General features: G+C 48.4%; 1 protein-coding gene across 3 annotated transcripts in view; it reads right to left on the bottom strand.

The window, feature by feature from the left end:
• Window positions 1–1,352: 1,352 nt before the first annotated feature.
• Window positions 1,353–19,468, bottom strand: part of LOC129714728 (integrin alpha-7-like) — a 124,103-nt gene continuing 105,987 nt past the window's right edge. For 2 of the 3 annotated variants that reach the window (XM_055664522.1, XM_055664521.1), the window contains exons 21-25: window positions 18,941–19,054; window positions 17,877–17,987; window positions 16,387–16,485; window positions 15,730–15,855; window positions 1,353–9,637 (exon numbers count right to left, since the gene is read on the bottom strand). In XM_055664522.1, coding sequence (XP_055520497.1) covers window positions 9,479–9,637; window positions 15,730–15,855; window positions 16,387–16,485; window positions 17,877–17,987; window positions 18,941–19,054 — 609 coding nt within the window. In that variant the 3' untranslated portion in view covers window positions 1,353–9,478. Of the gene's footprint in view, window positions 9,638–12,710; window positions 12,839–15,729; window positions 15,856–16,386; window positions 16,486–17,876; window positions 17,988–18,940; window positions 19,055–19,468 lie in introns of all 3 variants that reach the window. The other variant, XM_055664523.1, reaches the window with a different exon arrangement.

Here is a 19,468-nt window from a genome sequence, read left to right as displayed (position 1 = left end):
TCAGGCAGCATCCATGGAAGGTAGAAACAAGGAACTGCAGATGCTGATTGACACAAAAAAAACATGGAATGCTGGAGTAACGCAGTGGGTCAAGCGGCATCCCTGGAGAACATGAATAGGTGACGTTTCGGGTCAGCACCCTATACCTGGGAGATTACCTTAGTTTTAGAACACCAGTTTTAGAACACTTACAAAATTCTTAAGGGGTTGGACAGGCTAGATGCAGGAAGATTGTTCCCGATGTTGGGGAAGTCCAGGACAAGGGGTCACAGTTTAAGGATAAGAGGGAAGTCTTTTAGGACTGAGATGAGAAAATCCTTTTTTTCCACACACAGAGAGTGGTGAATCTGTGGAATTCTCTGCCACAGAAGGTGGTTGAGGCCACACAGTTCATTGGCTATATTTAAGAGGGAGTTAGATGTGGCCCCTAAAGGGATCAGGGGGTATGGAGAGAAGGCAGGGATGGGATAATGAGTTGGATGATCAGCCATGATCATATTGAATGGCGAATGGTGCAGGCTTGAAGGGCCGAATGGCCTACTCCTGCACCTATTTTCTATGTTTCTATAAAATACAGCACCAGATTGCACAAATAATGCATTTAAAGGCCATTGAAAGGATGAGCGTATGGGGAGCAGGTGGCATTAAGTCCAGGATATGGTATTCTGAGCTAATCTCCGGGAGAGATGGCCAAAGAGCAGTGAGGTACCCAAAATTGCTGGACGAAACCCTGAAGGAAATAGGCAACGTTTCGGGCCGAAACCCGGAAGGGTTTCGGCCCGAAACGTTACCTATTTCCTTCGCTCCATAGATGCTGCTGCACCCGCTGAGTTCCTCCAGCAATTTTGTGTACCTTCGATCTTCCAGCATCTGCAGTTCCTTCTTGAACAAAGAGCGGTGAGAATGGATACACCAAATATGTGCTGTATTTTTCAATCAATTCATTCAAAATTCGTTCCTCTTTCGGCCCACCAAGTCCACACCAACCACCGGTCATCTGTTTACATTAGTTCCATGTTATCCCACATTCTCATCCACTCCCTACACACTAGGGTCAATTTACAGAGGACCGACTAACAACAAACCTGCACCTCTTTTGGGATGCGGGAGGAAACCGGAGCACCCGGAGAAAACCCACACGGTCACATGGAGAACATACAGACTCCACGCCCAGACAGCACTCGAGGTGAGGATCAAACTCGGGTCTCTGGTGCCGTGAGGCAGCAATTCCACCTTTCACATCCTGAAACATTAACTCTGTTTCTCTCTCCACAGATGCTGCCTGACCTGCTGAGTATCTCCAGCAGATTCTGTTTTTAACGAAAAAAAAGGCTGAAATAACACAATACTCGTAATTTTCCAATTTTTATTTTAATTACTTCAAAGAATTGAACATTAAATAAGTAAACTGCCTGACAAACACTCAATATAGAAATGAAACTTGTTAACAAAATGTACAAGGCAACCGCACTCAAATATAGATCTATGTACAACCACATTTTTTAAAAATGGAGCACTTTGATTATCTGAGCTAGATTAATGTTCAACAGCTGTATTTGGACACGGATGCACAGTGAAAGGCCCAGACTAGTGATTGACCAGTGTAGATACACAATCAGTGCATGCGCCATTATCTGTTCCCCTGCAGTCTGTCTTGGTCAGGTGCTCACTGTGGGAGGTTTAGTTTAGCGATACAGAGCGGAAACAGGCCCTTAGGCCCACAGAGTCCATGCCGACCAGCGATCCCCGCACACTAACACTATCCTACACACACACACACACACACTGGGGGACAATTTACAATTTTACCGAAACCAAGTAACCTACAAACCTGCACATCTTTGGAGTGTGGGAGGAAACCGGAGCACCCGGAGAAAACCCTATGAAGGTACAAACTCCGTACAGACAGCACCCGTAGTCAGGATGGAACCCGGGTCTCTGGCGCTGTGAGGCAGCAACTCTACCGCTGCGCCACCGTGTCACCATGTGAGGACAAAGGTGATAACAAATGCACGGATATTTTGATGAAATGCGCTGGGATTGCCCTCGCCCTGACCTCGTCGTTTTCCAATCTTGGGATGCAGTTGACATGTGAGATAGAAGTTAACTCCTCAAAGAGTAATCTGGAATTTGAAGCACACCAGTTTTGGAAGGCACAGCACCATATTGCACGAGTAGCCTCTTTGCAAAGGCCCAGGCCATTGAAAAGATGAGAGTATGGGGAGCAGGTGGCCTTAAGGATATGGTATTCTGGGCTAATCTCCAGGAGAGATAGCAAAAGAGCAGTGAGAATGGATTGCCCTGTCCACATACTGTAGAACCAACCATTGTACCACTTCTATCTCAGCCATAAATACCACATAGTCTAATGAAGAAATCAGGTTCAAGGTAGGAACTGGTCAATCACTAGGCATAATAAAGTGTAATGAACATCGACAATTAAGGAAGGAATATCTGTATTTAAACACATTAGATGCAGAGTGTATAACAAAAGAGGGCATTGAAAGCAGGTGAGTTAAGGCACAAAAATATAGGGCAGAACAATTACAGACATTTGCTGTTAACTAATTTGTCAAGGAAATGCAATCGGGGAATAATTTGTGGCTAGTGATTTACGTTCAATGTTATCTAGTCTGTGGTATAAGGAACACAAAAGGTCTCTCCTTTCCGCTTGGACTCATGATGTTATTCAGTGGCTCGATGTTATTCAGAGATTTGTCTCTAATATACTTGCTTTTCTTTCACCTTTTTCTGTGAAGGTTTGTCGGGCCAACTCAGCTTCACCTGTGTGTTGGTTGCAATGGCACCCGAATTCTAAATCATCTTCTCAATGAACCACCGCATAATGATTCACCTCCATTAGTCCCCCAATGCCATCAGGCCTGTCTGGTCACCAGCATTGCAGAGGCTGGCCTTTCACCTTTGCTTTTCCGGTGGTTTGGTCTAGACAGGCACCACTCACTCAGTGCATGCGCACATTTCCTTCATTTTTCTTTAAGCCCCATCCTGTCTTGGGCCCATGGCAACAGACAGCAAAGGTTTGGACCTTACCCCAAGCCTGCCATCACCCTGCTTTGTCCCCACCTACCTCATACACTCCCCCCACTGGATTCCCTCTCCCCTCACCTCTCTCTGTTGTCCCCTCAGCCCCACTCTTCACCAAAGATCCTATAGCTCTGCTATAAGATCTTTGCTCTTCACCTTCCTTTGCCATCAGTCCAGTCTGTTCCCTCCCCCATCCGACTCATCCCCTTTATCCATATTCACCTATCGCCTGCCGACTCTTGCCCCACTCCTCCCTCCACCTCCTTATATCGCTACTTCCCCTCCAATCTTTCAGTCTAGGTGAAGGACCCCGACCCGAAACATCGATTGTCCATTTCCCTCCACAGATGCTGCCTGACCCGCTGAGTTCCTCCAGCAGTTCACAACAGATATTTTAAATCTGCCAGGGGCAGTTTCAGCTGATCGCGTGCATGCTGCTGAACCCGAGGTGAGCCAACTTCTCCCCTTCTTCAAATGGATTACCGCGTGTGAAACTAAACAATGTCCCACTCACTCGGTGAAAGTGGCAGAAATTGCAGATTCTAACCAGAACTTGGAGAGGGGGGAGAGAGAGGGAGTGGCCTTGAACTAATTGCAGCATTTAGATCTGTACCTGCTCAACCCTCTATAGACTCAGATCGAATCTCCAGCCCTGAGCTTGAGTCAAAGTGTCTCCTTCCTGTTGCAATTAAACACAGACGTGTAACAGGAGGAGAAAAGGTAAGAAATAGGAGCAGGAACAGGCCATTCGGCCCCTCGAGTCTACTCTGCCACTCTTGGATCTTGGATGATCTGAAACAACCTGCTGCAGGAAAAGAGAGGCAGAATGTTGTATATTCCATATTTCACACTCTGTCCACATTCCATGTTCCCTTATAACATAGGAGGCCTTATCTACCCATTAAGTCACACTGAGCTGTGCCATCAACTCATTTCCCCTGTAACCTATTCTCTGTTGCCATAACACCTCCCCCCAGGTTCCAACACTTACATACACACAATAGACAATAGGTGCAGGAGTAGGCCATTCGGCCCTTCGAGCCAGCACCGCCATTCACTGTGATCATCCCCCATCAGTACCCCGTTCCTGCCTTCTCCCCATATCCCCTGACTCCACTACCTTTAAGAGCCCTATCTAGCTCTCTCTTGAAAGTATCCAGAGAACCGGCCTCCCCCGCCCTCTGAGGCAGAAAATTCCACAGACTCACAACTCTCTCTGTGAAAAAGTGTTTCCTCGTCTCTGTTCTCAAAGGCTTTCACCTTATTCTTAAACTGTGTGTGGCCCCTGGTTCTAGACTCCAACATCGGGAACATGATTCCTGCCTCTAGCGTGTCCAAACCCTTAATAATCTTATATGTTTCAATAAGATTCCTCTCATCCTTCTAAACTCCACAGAGGATACAAGCCCAGCCGCTCCATTCTCTCAGCATATGACAGTCCCGCCGTCCCGGGACTTAACTTGGTGAACCTACGCTGGGCTCCCTCAATAGCAAGAATGTCCTTCCTCACTGGGGCCCAACTTGGGCCCACTGGGATCCTACAGTGCTTCTACGCAGCGGCGGTGGAAAGCATCTTGTCCGGGAACATTACCATCTGGTTCGGGAATTGCTCTGCCAAGGACAAGAAGGCTCTGCAGAGAGTAGTGCGTTCGGCCGAACGCACTATGGGAACTTCACTCACCCCCCTGCAGGAACTATACAACAGGAGGTGCAACTCCAGAGCAAACAAAATCATGAGAGACCTCTTCCACCCCTGCAACGGACTGTTCCAGCCGCTACGGTCAGGCAAACGCCTCCGTTGCCATGCAGTGAGAACCGAGAGGTTGAGAATGAGTTTCTTCCCAGAGGCAATCCGGACTGTAAACGCCTTTCTCACCAGGGACTAACTCTACAGAACGTTTTTCCTTCTATTATTTATTAGAAAAGAATATGTGTGTTATGATTGTGTTTATAATTTGTTTGGTTGTTTTGTTATTTGCACAAAAGTCCGCGAGCATTGCCACTTTCATTTCACTGCACATCTCGTATGTGTATGTGACAAATAAACTTGACTTGACTTGACTTGACTTACAGCAGCCAATAAACTGACTAACCTGGGTCTTTGGGCTTGGTTTTACAACAAACATGGTGTCCAGGCCACGTTTTGACAAAGCTCAGCACGTTAGGCTGGCACCTGTCTGTAGGTTGAGCCACGGAACAAAACGTTGCACAAGAATGGTGAAGGAGAAGAATGTTACTTCCTCATAGAGTACTCTAGACAAGTACTATATGAGGAAGATCGTAACCATAAAACAAAGATGAAAGCATTACTGAAGAGGGGAGTTTCCATGTCCTCGTTGATACAGTCATGCCATTGATCGCATTTATCACTACAGTATCATATGCTAAATTGTGTTGAAGTCACTTTCAGGGTAACTGTTACCTTGCCATTGCACAATAAAGACTTTCTTTAAAAATCAGTAGATGGTGATTCAGTGTTTGTACTCATGATACGAGGTGAACAGGACCAGCCAAACGCAACACCGAGCCAGCTCAGTTATAACGCCCTGAAGCTTTGGTCACAGGAGCCTCTGTACAGTTGGCTCGCATTAACCAACTGTAGGAGCAGGAAGGTAGACAAAAATGCTGGAGAAACTCAGCGGGTGCAGCAGCGTCTATGGAGCGAAGGAAATAGACGACGTTTCGGGCCGAAACCCTTACGGGTTTCGGCCCGAAACGTTGCCTATTTCCTTCAGGGTTTCGGATTATTCCACAACCCCCGGGCTGAGATGAACTGCCTCAGTGCTGAAATTGAACCTGACACTATCTGGGCCTGGGTGAAGTACATGACATTTTGATTTGTGAGGGCAGCTGTTTGACTTTGCTATTTCAAAGGCAAAGGAATTGATTGATGGAGTGGAGGACAGTAGCAGACCCTTTTATAGACTTTAGGGATACAGCGCAGAAATAGGCCACTCGGCCCACCGAGTCCGTGCCAACCAGCAATCACCCCGCACACTAACACTATCCTACACACACACTAGGGACAATTTTACAATTTTTACCAAGCCAATTAATCTACAAACCTGCACGTCTTTGGAGTGTGGGAGGAAACCGGAGCCCCCGGAGAAAAACCCACACGGTCGCGGGGAGAACGTACAAACTCGGTACAGACAGTGCCCGTGGTCAGGATTGAACCCGGGTCTCTGGCGCTGTGAGGCAGCAACTCCACCGTGCCACCCATTGAAGAGCGCCCACTCACATCAGGCCCACTGGGTCGTCTCAAAACTGCTGTTGAGAACCAGCTAAAGAGATTGTATTGCAGGAAGACCAACTCGAGGCCGACTCAAACACACGCCAAACGTCTCACAGTTCCCCTTTAATGCTAATTTCCCAGAACAATCAGCCAGAGCACTTCTGGCCACAGGAGAGGTAGCGCTGCAGTTCAGGCCCACAGAATTAACATCCTCAGTAGAAACGGGGAAACACCAAGAGGCAAACTCTGAAAGACCGAAGATACTTTGGAAAAGAAACTGCCCAGTGAAAGGTGGCAAACGCAATGTCTGGTCCTGTTTCTTGGTCTGTTGGACTGGATAGACTCGGCTTGTACTCGCTAGAATTCAGAAGATTGAGGGGGGATCGTATAGAAACTTACAAAATTCTTAAGGGGTTGGACAGGCTAGATGCAGGAAGATTGTTCCCGATGTTGGGGAAGTCCAGAACAAGGGGCCACACACACAGTTTAAGGATAAGGGGGAAATCTTTTAGGACCGAGATGAGAAATCATTTTTTACACAGAGAGTGGTGAATCTGTGGAATTCTCTGCCACAGAAGGTAGTTGAAGGTAGAAGATAGTTCATTGGCTATATTTAAGAGGGGGTTAGATGTGGCCCTTGTGGCTAAAGGGATCAGGGGGTATGGAGAGAAGGCAGGGACGGGATACTGAGTTGGATGATCAGCCATGATCATATTGAATGGCGAATGGTGCAGGCTCGAAGGGCCGAATGGCCTCTACTCCTGCACCTATTGTCTATGTTTCTATGTTTCCTGAATAAGTCTCCAAAAGATAGTCAATGTGCCAAGACATTCAAGTGCGCAGATTCACTCAGACAATAAATCAACATCAAACAGGTCTATATCTCCAAAACAGGAGGCATATTGGTATGTGTCTGATTATTGCAGTGGAGCGTTGAGTTTGATGTCCAGTTAAAACCAGACTGATTTGTTTGAATGGGAGAGCGACCATCTAATGGATGTTTCTAGGCTAGGTCTGCATTTTATCCATTTAGTGACGGTGGTGGGGACATAGTTATCCAGCCACACCTCCCCATCCAATATGAACGTATGAGGACAATACAGGTTGCTGATGCTCCCTTGACTTGAGGATTCTGCCCGCAGACCCTGCCTCCCTTCCAGCCTCTGCGCCATCAACTGGGGTTAGATGAGGGCATCAAAAAGAAAACAACACTGCAGATGCTGGAAGTCTGAGACAAAAACCAAACTTGCTGGAAACACTTTGCAGGTCAGGCAGCATCCGTGAAGACAGAAACCGTTGTCATCGCTTCAAATCAATGAAAGGACATTGACGTAACGACAGTTGCATTTGTGTCTCTCTCCAAAGGAGTTCTTTGGCCCACAGCGTGTTTGGTTTTGATCTCTGGAGGAGTGAATTCTTGGTGTCAGTTGTACACCAAAGTGGACCCTGGAGAGTAGGCTCTGGGGGGGGGGGGGCACCTGAATCCTTAACCAACGCCTTTCCTCTCTACATCAGTTGTGTATTCTTAGCATTTGCGGCTTTCCTCTCCCCCAAAATGAGATTTGTCCCAGAATGTCCAGCCAGTAATATTGTGAAGCAGATTGAATCCTAACGCATATATCACTTTGCATCACCAGATCAAGTTTATTGATGTGCAAGTACGGCATTGTGGAACATAGAACGGTACAGCACAGAAACAGGCCCTTCAGCCCACAATGTCCGTGTCGAACGTGATGCCAAGTTAAACTGATCTCCTCTGCCTGCATGTGATCCATATCCCTCCATTCCCTGCATATCCACGTGCCGATCTAAAAGCCTCTTAAACACCACTATCGCATCTGCCTCCACCACCACCCCTAGCAGCGCGTTCCAGGCACCCACCACCCTCTGTGTAAAAAAAACCTGCCCCACACATCTCCTTTCAAACTTTCCCCCTCTCACCTTATAGCTGCGCCCTCTAGTGTTAGACATCTCCACCACGGGGAGAAAGGATTTGAATCAAGATCGGGTGAAATTTCTTTGCCCAGAGGATGGTGAACCTGCAGAATTCTGTTTCACATCAGAAGGTAGAAGCCAAGTCTAGTTTTAGTTCACTTTAGGGATTCAGTGTGGACACAGGCCCTTCAGCCCATCGAGTCCACGCTGACCAGTGATCACCCCAACACTAGTTCGACCCTACACACTAGGGTTCATTTACAGAAGCCAATTAGCCTACAAACATAGAAACATAGAAAATAGGTGCAGGAGTAGAGGCCATTCGGCCCTTCGAGCCTGCACCATTCGCCATTCGATATGATCATGGCTGATCAAACCTGCACGTCTTTGGAGTGTGGGAGGAAACCGGAGCACATGGAGAAAACCCAAGCAGGTCACGGGGAGAGAACGTGCAAACTCCGTACAGGCAGCACCCGTGGTCAGGATGGAACCCGGGTCTCTGGCGCTGGTGAGGCAGCAACTCTACCGCTGCGCCACCGTGCCGGCCCCTCAGTAAGTCATTAAATATTCTCAAGACGGAGGTGGCTAAGACATTCTGGAGTGTGTTGGACCTTTATTGAACCAGTCATTCTGTGGGTACGCCGACTCTGTTTATCCTTTAATACAATGACTTCCCCCTTAAAAAGTGATGGCTCGGGATTCACTTTCAATGTTGTAGTTCTTTATACGCTAACGTTTATCAGAACCCTATGAGCCCAGGCACAAACCCTGGGTTGGTTCCTACAGGACATGATTAACAGTGGGAACTGAGGTGTATTCTAGTGGTGAGTGTCAGGTCCCCACTGAAGCCACACTCACTCACTCAGCCTGGAAGCTCGGTTGCTTTGGCAGGATCTGAGCCGGGACATCACTATGGCAAGGTAACAGGTGGCATGGTTCAAGTTGGGGGGAAAGGAGGTGGAGATTGGTACAGGGGAGGATGCTTACTACCTGGGGAAGGAACTGGTACAAATGACACCAAGGAACGTCTGATCCAGCAATGGCAAGCACCGTCGTGGTCCACAAAGCCAAGACGGAGAAAGCTTCGGCAACAGAAAGCAGCCAAGGATCTGCTCGGGGTTGTGGATTCAAGTATGTGGCTCTCACTGTGGTCATATTCCGTGCAGTGCTATAAACAGAAACATACAGGTTTGCTGGGTGCTGTGAGGTTAGGGAGGGCATTGTTTTAAGCTGCTTGTTAAAGTAGATCAAAATAAATAATGTTCATGAGTAGCCGTCACTGTCAATCCAGTGTGTCATCCATTCCTTCTGATATTGTGTCTTCTTTTCATCAGTGTGTAGCTGTCGCTCCTCCTTGCCTATCCGCACGGCGTGGTACTGAGGAACGGTGTCGTTGTAACGGGAACGCTTGAAGAATCCACACTGCAAAGGACAGAAAGAGACAATGCCATTTACTTCTCCGTCTGGGCTGTGCAAAGCAAGTCAAAGCCTAAGGGATCTGGCCAGTGGCAGCCTGGGTGTCTGAGTCTTTCTGTCCCAGCTCCACACCAAACTGCCAACCTCCACCTCCAGGTGTGGCACGGGGCCAGCAGTGACTACTCACTTTTATCTTCTACTAGACCAAGTGCAGACCCGTTGGGTCTGCTCCCCCAATGGTGTGATCCCCCAACCCAATATTCCACCATGCACCCGTCTCCTCCAACGGAACTGAACCCGTTCCCAAATGTAAGATTCCAGCACTCCCCTGCCTCCCTCAGCAGTGGATTTAAAAAAAAATCAAATTTCACCTCCCCTGCCTGCTGCAGCCGTTCCAATTGCAATACCAATTGGCCCTCCCCCTCCTGTTGAAGCACTTGCTGTGATATCCCATTGAGGTGAAAATTTCAGAGTGTTCCTGTCTTGCAACTTTGTTTCGAAGTGTGTTGGAAGCTGATAGGAAGGAGCAGCCGTCAACGAATCAAAAGGCAGAAAGGCAGCCGGACGGCAGCCGGTCGGATGGCACGAGAGTTTTATATATTAATAGAAGATAGATATAGATAGATAGATAGATAGATAGATAGATAGATAGATAGATAGATAGATAGATAGATAGATAGATAGATAGTGACTATAGTGACAGGGATGTGACTGACACTTCAGTGTGTGATGTGGCGTGCTGCTTTGTCAAGGGCTCTTCTTTGGTTGGGACATTAAACTGGGGACCCTGGTAGTGGTCTGAAGTGAATGTAAAAGACCCCACATGTTGAGTAGGAGCAGGGTAGCTACCTGGCATGATAATTAATATTGATGCCTCAACCATCATCATATTATCTGGGTATTATTCCACTGCTGCTTGCGGGACCTTGCTGTGTGTAGATTGCCGGCCCGACTTTACTGCAGTTCAAAAGCATTGTCTTGGCTCTGAGTGTTCACATGTTCACAAGTGATAGGAGTAGAATTAGGCCATTCGGCCCATCGAGTCCACTCCGCCATTCAATCATGGCTGATCTATCTCTGCCACCTCACCCATTCTCCTGCCTTCTCCCCATAACCCTTGACACCCGTTTTAATCAAGAATCTACCTATCTCTGCCTTCAAATGTTTGATGTATACTGACATCCATCTATCTCCCTCTATCGCAGGCTGCTACCACAGTCAAGCCCTTGATGCCAAAGCTGTTTGTGGTGCAGTTTGCCTGAGAGTGAGAGAGATTGCCATTCCCCAACACCCAGTGGCCTTGTTTTGTGAGCAATGGCATTTGGCTGCGTCGCTGTGCACTAACTCTTCAAGTTGCAGAGTGACAGAGCGTCTTGTGAATGGAGCCAGGCTGATCAGAAGCAACCTAGGGAGATGGTCGGAAGAGAGCAAAGGAGGAGAAACAGATTGTGTTTAATGCTAGAACAGTAAGACTGTGTTGCGATCTTATGACATGCAGGTTAAATCGATCGCAACGCCCCTTCAGCCCAGGGGAGCTTGCTCGACCAGAAGGGAACAAAGCCATTTCATCAAAAAAAAAAGATGCACACACAAGCACGTGGGGAAGATGTCGGATTCCTAGGGGGTTCATGCATCTCCAGCTATTCTAACTGTGTACACACTGACAACAAATGGAAACTGCACAAGGTGTGGGGAAGAGGTAAAGTCACAGAAACCAACAGAAATGCATGCCTAACGCACGTGGCAAACCCAGCCATCAAACCCGTACAGCGTTACAGAGCGGTGAGCAGTGTAAGGATTATTTCTTGAGCATTGTCGTGAGGGCTACTTCAACCATACTCTCTAGAATTTAGGAGATTGAGAGGGGATCTTATAGAAACTTACAAAATTCTTAAGGGGTTGGACAGGCTAGATGCAGGAAGATTGTTCCCGAGGTCGGGGAAGTCCAGGACAAGGGGTCACAGCTTAAGGATAAGGGGGAAATCCTTTAAAACCGAGATGAGAAGAACTTTTTTCACACAGAGAGTGGTGAATCTCTGGAACTCTCTGCCACAGAAGGTAGTTGAGGCCAGTTCATTGGCTATATTTAAGAGGGAGTTAGATGTGGCCCTTGTGGCTAAAGGGATCAGAGGGTATGGAGAGAAGGCAGGTACGGGATACTGAATTGGATGATCAGCCATGATCATATTGAATGGCGGTGCAGGCTCGAAGGGCGGAATGGCCTCTACTCCTGCACCTAATTTCTATGTTTCTATGTTTCTAACCATGGCTGAGGGTGAATGAGCATTCACTGGTGCTCGCAATGGGCAAGAGATCTCCACATGTCCTTTGGCCATGACACAGTGTGTAGAGTGGAGACAGCACTGTGCCGTTATCTACCTGCAGGACCCAGTGGCCAACCGGCGATGTTTGCGACACATCTCAACGTGAATCACAGGATGTGGTTGGAGATTCGTTGCGTTGGCAATAGAGGCTTTACAATTTGATAATGAAATGAGCCGAGTATTGTGCTTGTCGCAACAATGAAACTGCAGATGCTGGTTTACAAAAAAGGACCCAGAGTGCTGGAGTACCTCAGCAGGCCAGGCGGCATCTTCGGCGAACATGGATAGGCGAGGTTTCGGACCCGAAACGTCACCTATCCATATTCTCCAGTGATGCTGCCTGACCTGCTGAGTTGCTTAAAGGTACCGAGCGGGAACATCACCAATACATGTTCTCTAGTGATGCTGCCTGACCCGTAGTGGCTTTGCTTTTTTCTGAGTACTGTGGCTGGTCATTTTTATGCTTAGTAATGCGTGGTGGGGGTGGAATTGTGAACTGGGGACAAAGTCAGTGGCTCAATTTGAACGGCATGTTCCTCTTCTCAGTGGAAGATGCAAAAGGAATGAAGATCTATGATAAATCACTTGTGTTTCAGGAATTGAACATGAGATGTATTAATAATCCTTACACTGCACCCGCCTCCTCTGGTATACAAGCCGTGCAAAAACACACACACACTATAAACAGCAGATTGGCACTCTACCACAGCAAGCCTTTGCCCCCGGCCCAAGCAGGGGTCTGGCACTACATTTACCGCTACAGAAGTCAGCATTATGCCTCGGTGGCCAGTTTGTCCTGGTCAGATGGCTGCGTTTGGAGATGGGCCCTGTGATATTCCGTCTCATACTTAGCCTCTTTGCTCGTTCTCTTGAAGAAACCGCACTACAAAGGAAGCAATGTTGGCCCAGTGTTACCACAGGTGAAGGCGAGTCGGGGTGAGTTGGCTGGACGTCCCCCCCCCCCAGGGGAGCAGCATGGGCCAGGGCGGCGTTTGGGCTCTCATTTCGGGAATTTAGGTCAATCGCATGGAAAGCAGAATTTAACGTGTCTCCGGGTCAAGAGACTTCAAGGGTTTAGTTTACAAGAAGGAACTGTGCAGATGCTGGAAAATCGAAGGTACACAAAAATGCTGGAGAAACTCAGCGGGTGCAGCAGCATCTATGTGGAGCGAAGGAAATAGGTAACGTTTCGGGCCGAAACCCTTCCGGGTTTCGGCCCGAAACGTTGCCTATTTCCTTCAGGGTTTCATCCCGAAACGTTGCCTATTTCCTTCAGAGTTTCGGCCCGAAACGTTGCCTATTTCCTTCAGGGTTTCGGCCCAAAACGTTGCCTATTTCCTTCAGGGTTTCGGCCCGAAACGTTGCCTATTTCCTTCAGGGTTTCGGCCCGAAACGTTGCCTATTTCCTTCAGGGTTTCGGCCCGAAACGTTGCCTATTTCCTTCAGGGTTTCGGCCCGAAACGTTGCCTATTTCCTTCAGGGTTTCGGCCCGAAACGTTGCCTATTTCCTTCGCTCCACATAGATGCTGCTGCACCCGCTGAGTTTCTCCAGCATTTTTGTGTACCAAGGGTTTAGTTTAGTTTAGTTTAGAGATACAACGTGGAAACAGGCTCCTTCGGCCCGCCGAGTCCGCGCCGACCAGCGATCCCCGCACATTGACACTCTCCTACACACCAGGGGACAATTTACACTCACGCCAAGCTAATTAACCTACAAATAACCATATAACCATATAACAATTACAGCACGGAAACAGGCCATCTCGACCCTTCTAGTCCGTGCCGAACACGTATTCACCCCTAGTCCCATCTACCTGCACTCAGACCATAACCTTCCATTCCCTTCCCGTCCATATAACTATCCAATTTATTTTTAAATGATAAAAACGAACCTGCCTCCACCACCTTCACTGGAAGCTCATTCCACACAGCTACCACTCTCTGAGTAAAGAAGTTCCCCCTCATGTTACCCCGAAACTTCAGTCCCTTAATTCTCGTCATGTCCCCTTCTCATGACCAAAATCTGTTGGCCTTTGGAGCATGGGAGGAAACCGAAGGTCACGGAGGAAAGCCACACGGTCAGGGGGAAGGCCGTGCAAACTCCGTACAGACAGCACCCGTGGTCAGGATTGAACCGGGTCTCTGGCACTGCAGGCGCTGTGAGGCAGCGATTCAACCGCTGCGCCATCGTGCCGCCCACGTCGAACGTTGACAGGACACAGGATTTTCTACCTCCAGGAGAGAGCCAATATTGTCATGAATGCCTACTGCTGGTATCCTTACTTCAATTTGATGGACCGCATGAATGATATCCTGAAATGAGAGAGTTTTGAATCCCACGCACAACGCAATCACAATCCATGTAGTTTGTTGCCCTGTCACCCCGAGCCAACCACGTACAAAGCAGAGAATAACTCCACTCTAAACCCTCCTGTACATTCTGACCAATCCTTTGGGCAGACATGTAGCAAAATATAAAGCCTGCTCTTAAAGAACAGTTGCAATTCAGCTGCAAACAAGGTTTTAGTTTTAGCTTAGTTTAGTTTTGTTTAGAGATACAGCGTGGAAACAGGCCCTTCGGTGGTGAATATGTGGAATTCAGTACCACAGAAGGCTGTCGAGGCCAAGTGAATGGATATTTTAAAGGCGGAGGGAGATAGATTGTTGATTAGTGTGGGGGGAAGGCAGGAGAATGAGGTTCGGAGGGAGAGATAGATCGAGCACTTTTACTTATCACCACAATTTTCATCCATGAAGACGGAAGCCTCTTGCAAGGAAACCGTGTGGAACATGTCTCATGTGCTGATGCAATAGACAACAAAGACTTGTGAACCACAAACGATGCTTAGGATACAGACTACTCCCTGGGCCAGACTCAAGTGAACTATGCTTTGATTTTACTGTGATGCTGTACGTTGGAACGAAGTGGAAAGAAAGCAGTTCTACTTATGCTTCAAGCCTTGGACCTCATGGATCGAGAAATATGCAGCAAATAAATAATAATAATAATAATAATAAATTGTATTTATGGGCGCCTTTCAAGAGTCTCAAGGACACCTTACAAAGATTTAGCAAGTAGAGGAAAAACATGTAAGGGGAATGAAATAAATAGTAGAGACATGACTAGTACACAAATTAAAGACAGAATTCAATTCAAAACACAATATGAGGCAATTCAAGCACAGATGAAAAGGGAGGGGGACGTGGGGCTAAGGATAGGCAGAGGTGAAGAGATGGGTCTTGAGGCGGGACTGGAAGATGGTGAGGGACTCGGAATTGCGGATCAGTTGGGGGAGGGAGTTCCAGAGCCTGGGAGCTGCCCTGGAGAAGGCTCTGTCCCCAAAACTGCGGAGGTTGGACTTGTGGATGGAGAGGAGACTGGCTGATGTGGATCTGAGGGACCATGAGGGTCGGTAGGGGGAGAGGAGGTCAGGGGGGGGGCAGATGGTGGAGGGCTTTGTAGGTGAGGACCAGGATTTTGTAGGTGATCCGGCGGGAGATGGGAAGCCAGTGAAGTTGTTTGAGGACTGGAGTGATGTGATGCCAGGATTTGGTGCGGGTGATGAGTCGGGCGGCTGCGTTCTGGCTTCAGATGTGACCTGGTCGTGGTAGGCCCCACTCAGTCATGACTGACCATGGCTGATGCATCCTAGTTGTTGGTGAGAGCCGAGGTTTGGAGCAAGCAGCCAACAGCTAGGATGCATCACCCATGGCCAGTCATGTGACCTGGTGAAAGCATCAATATTCAGTTGTACGGTTCGGTTCCCAGCTTACCTTCCAAAGGAGAAAGACAAGCAGAGCCAACACCAGGATTCCTGCCAGGACAGCAATGAGTATAATCAACCAGGGCGTTTCGCCATACACAGCGCTCGCCTTCTCTGGATGTATTCGCAAGGTAACCTGTAGCGGTTAAAGATCACAATGGTCATTCCAATATATCCCCACACCATTAGAAGCCTTTCATAAAGCTCTGGCTATGTAGCAATTTTATGCATAAGTATGTGTGTGTATTTAGTTTAGTTTAGAGATACAGCATGGAAACAGGCCCTTCGGCCCACTGAGTCCGCACCAACCAGTGATCACCAGTTCTATCCTAACCACACCGGGGGCAATTTACAGAAACCAATGAACCTACAAACCCGCACGTCTTTGGAGTGTGGGAGGAAACCGGAGCACCCGGAGAAAACCCACACAGGTCACGGGGAGAAGGTGCAAACTCCGTACAGACAGCACCCGTAGTCTGTATACGGGATGGAACCCGGGTCTCCGGCATTGCAAGCGCTGTGAGGCAGCAACTCGACCGCTGCTCCACCATGCTGCAGTGAGCTGAATAAAACCTCATGCATTGCCCACAGGCCTAACCTCCTGTGTCGGTTGGAAACTCTGGTCAATATTGAAGAGCGAAGGTTGGGTCTGGAGATATGTCCATACCTGTGCGGCAGCCTTCTGCACCTTCAGGTTTTTAATGCTCGACTTCACACTAATGTCGGCACGAATGATCAGGTGGATGTCGCTGAGGGAGGCGTACTCCTGCAATTTGAAGAAGATCCGTCAGCACATCATTTCAAACAAACATCCTTGCTCAGTTTCCCTCTCAGAGCTGTTCATGTCAAAGCTGAAGAGCAGGAGATGGGGGAAATCACCACCAACTCAGCCGTACAAAGATTCGGACATATACAAAGGAGAGACTTTAGCACAAACTGGAAGCCTTTCAATGTCTCACCCAGGTTGGAGTTGGGACGTGAGGTGGGGAAGTCATCGCTACATAAACCTCAGGCAGCAGCATCTCTAGAGAACATGGAATTCAGAAAGTCTGAAGGAGGGTACCGACCCGAAACGTCACCTATCCGTGTTCTCCACAGATGCTGCCTGACCCGCTGAGTTATGGTGCAGCAGCATCTATGGAGCTAAGGAAATAGGCAACGTTTCGGGCCGAAATCCTTCTGGAAATAGGCAACGTTTCGGGCCGAAACCCTTACGGGTTTCGGCCCGAAACGTTGCCTATTTCCTTAGCTCCATAGATGCTGCATGACCCGCTGAGTTACTCCAGCACTGTGTGAAACGTCACCTATCCATGTTCTCCACAGATGCTGCCTGACCCGCTGAGTTACTCCAGCACTCTGCGTCTATCATTGGTATATACCAGCAACTGCAGTTCCTTTTCTATTACATTTAATGCATTAAACACGACAAGGTCACCAAATAGAGGTGAGGGGTGAGAAAGTGGGCCTGACCCTGGAGTCTGAGGTCAGCAGCATTCACACTCCCACTACCTTTGCCTCGAAACGAACCAATTCTTATGCTCACAAGGAAAATACTTACCCCAACTATGTAACGTTTAAATTTCCCACATCAGCTGGAAATGGCCTGTAATAGTTTCGAGATACAGCGCGGAAACAGGCCCTTCGGCCCCCCCACCCCCAGTCCGTACCGACCAGCGATCCCCGCACGCTAACACCGGATTACACACACTAGGGACAATTTACATTTTACACCAAGCCAATTAACCTACAAACCTGTACGTGTTTGGAGTGTGGCAGGAAACCGAAGATCTCGGAGAAAACCCACGCAGGTCACGGGGAGAGAACGTGCAAACTCCGTACAGACAGCGCCCGCGGTCGGGATCGAACCCGGGTCTCTGGCGCTGCGAGCGCTGTAAGGCGGCAACTCTACTGCTGCACCACCGTGAGATGGTACTTCTCGACTTTGCTATTGAATTAGGTTTGATGGATTTGAACCATCATCGAAACATCCAATTTCTGTCACCACTCATTGCATATCGGTTCTGAATCCGAATGAATCTTAAATGCCAGAGTCATGGCCACCAGGAATTTGAACGAGATTCAATTGACTCCACCGGCAGTGCTGAGAGATTTCTATCGCACCGTCGACTTGCACCATTGAATTGCTGCTACAATTACCTCCAGAAAGGTGCTGTTCCAGAGCCGGGCTCTGACTTTCACGATGGTTGTATCCAGGGTTTTCAGGGGACACTGGAAGACAATGCAGTTGGCAGTCCCCTGTTCACAGTCCTGTGGGTGGAGGTTTTACACAAATCAGAAACAAAAGCACTTTACATGCAGACACTCCATAACATGCAGAGGATCTTGATCCTTTAGGCAAATGGTGCTGAGGATGTTTAGTTTAGTTTAGTTTAGTGATACAGCGCGGAAACAGGCCCTTCGGCCCCACCGAGTCCGTGCCGACCAGCGATCCCCGCACACTAACACTACCTTACACACACTCGGGACAATTTACATTTACACCAAGCCAATTAACCTACAAACCTGTGTTTAAGAGGGAACTGCAGATGCTGGAGAATCGAAGGTTACACAAAAAAGCTGGAGAAACTCAGCGGGTGCAGCAGCATCTATGGAGCGAAGGAAATAGGCAACGTTTCGGCCCGAAACCCTTCTGGAAATAGGCAACGTTTCGGGCCGAAACCCGAAAGGGTTTCGACCCGAAACGTTACCTATTTCCTTAGCTCCATAGATGCTGCTGCACCCGCTGAGTTTCTCCAGCTTTTTTGTGTAACCTACAAACCTGCATGTCTTTGGAGTGTAGGAGGAAACCAGAGCGCCCGGAGAAAACCCACGCAGGTCACGGGGAGAGAACGTGCAAACTCCGTACAGACAGAGCCCATAGTCAGGATGGAACCCGGGTCTCTGGCGCTGTGAGGCAGCAACTCTACCGCTGCGCCACCGTGACTCTGGAAGTGTTGTGGAGCAGAGAGATCTGGCAGTGCAGGTAGGTACATAGTTCCTTGAAAATGACTTCACAGGTACATAGGGTGGTCAAGAAGGCTTACGGCACTGGACTTCATCCGTATAGAAATCAGGAGGCCATGCTGCAATTGTACAAGACACTGGTGAGGCCACATTTGGAGGATTGCGCTCAGTTTTGGCCACCCTATTATGGGAAAGCTGTTAAGCAGGAGAGGGAGCAGAGAAGCTATAGGGAGAGGTTGGGCAGTTTGGCCACTTACCAGGGTCAGGCTCTTCTTCGCTCCTGTGTGCTGAGTCACTATCTGTCGCTGGCCTCCATGTTCTCTGTGCAGCTGCTCGGCATGGGGGTCCGCTTGGCTTCTGTTGCTAAATGTCTGCCAGGGGGGGGAAAGAAAAATCACTGATAACATTCTCTGAGAGAGCTTCATTCCACCATCCACTGAGAAAGGTGTTGGTTCATTTCTATAGCAAGGTAATAAAGCCATCGGCGGTGAACTGTGGAAACAAAGAACCGCAGAAGCTGGTTTATACATAAAGAAACAAAGTGCTGTAGTAACTCAGCGGGTCAGGCAGCATCTGTGGAGAACGTGGATAGGTGACGTTTGACAGAGTGCTGGAGTAACTCAGCGGGTCATGCAGCATCTATGGAGCTAAGGAAATAGGCAACGTTTCGGGCGAAACCCATAAGGGTTTCGGCCCGAAACGTTGCCTATTTCCAGAAGTATTTTGGCCCGAAGGATTTCGGCCCGAAACGTTGCCTATTTCCAGAAGGATTTCGGCCCGAAACG

Source organism: Leucoraja erinacea, chromosome 40, assembly GCF_028641065.1.
Source record: "Leucoraja erinacea ecotype New England chromosome 40, Leri_hhj_1, whole genome shotgun sequence".
In the NCBI taxonomy this organism is placed as follows: domain Eukaryota; kingdom Metazoa; phylum Chordata; class Chondrichthyes; order Rajiformes; family Rajidae; genus Leucoraja; species Leucoraja erinaceus.
The sequence above is the reverse complement of the archived record's forward strand: the minus strand, read 5'-3'. Positions and strand labels throughout refer to the sequence as shown.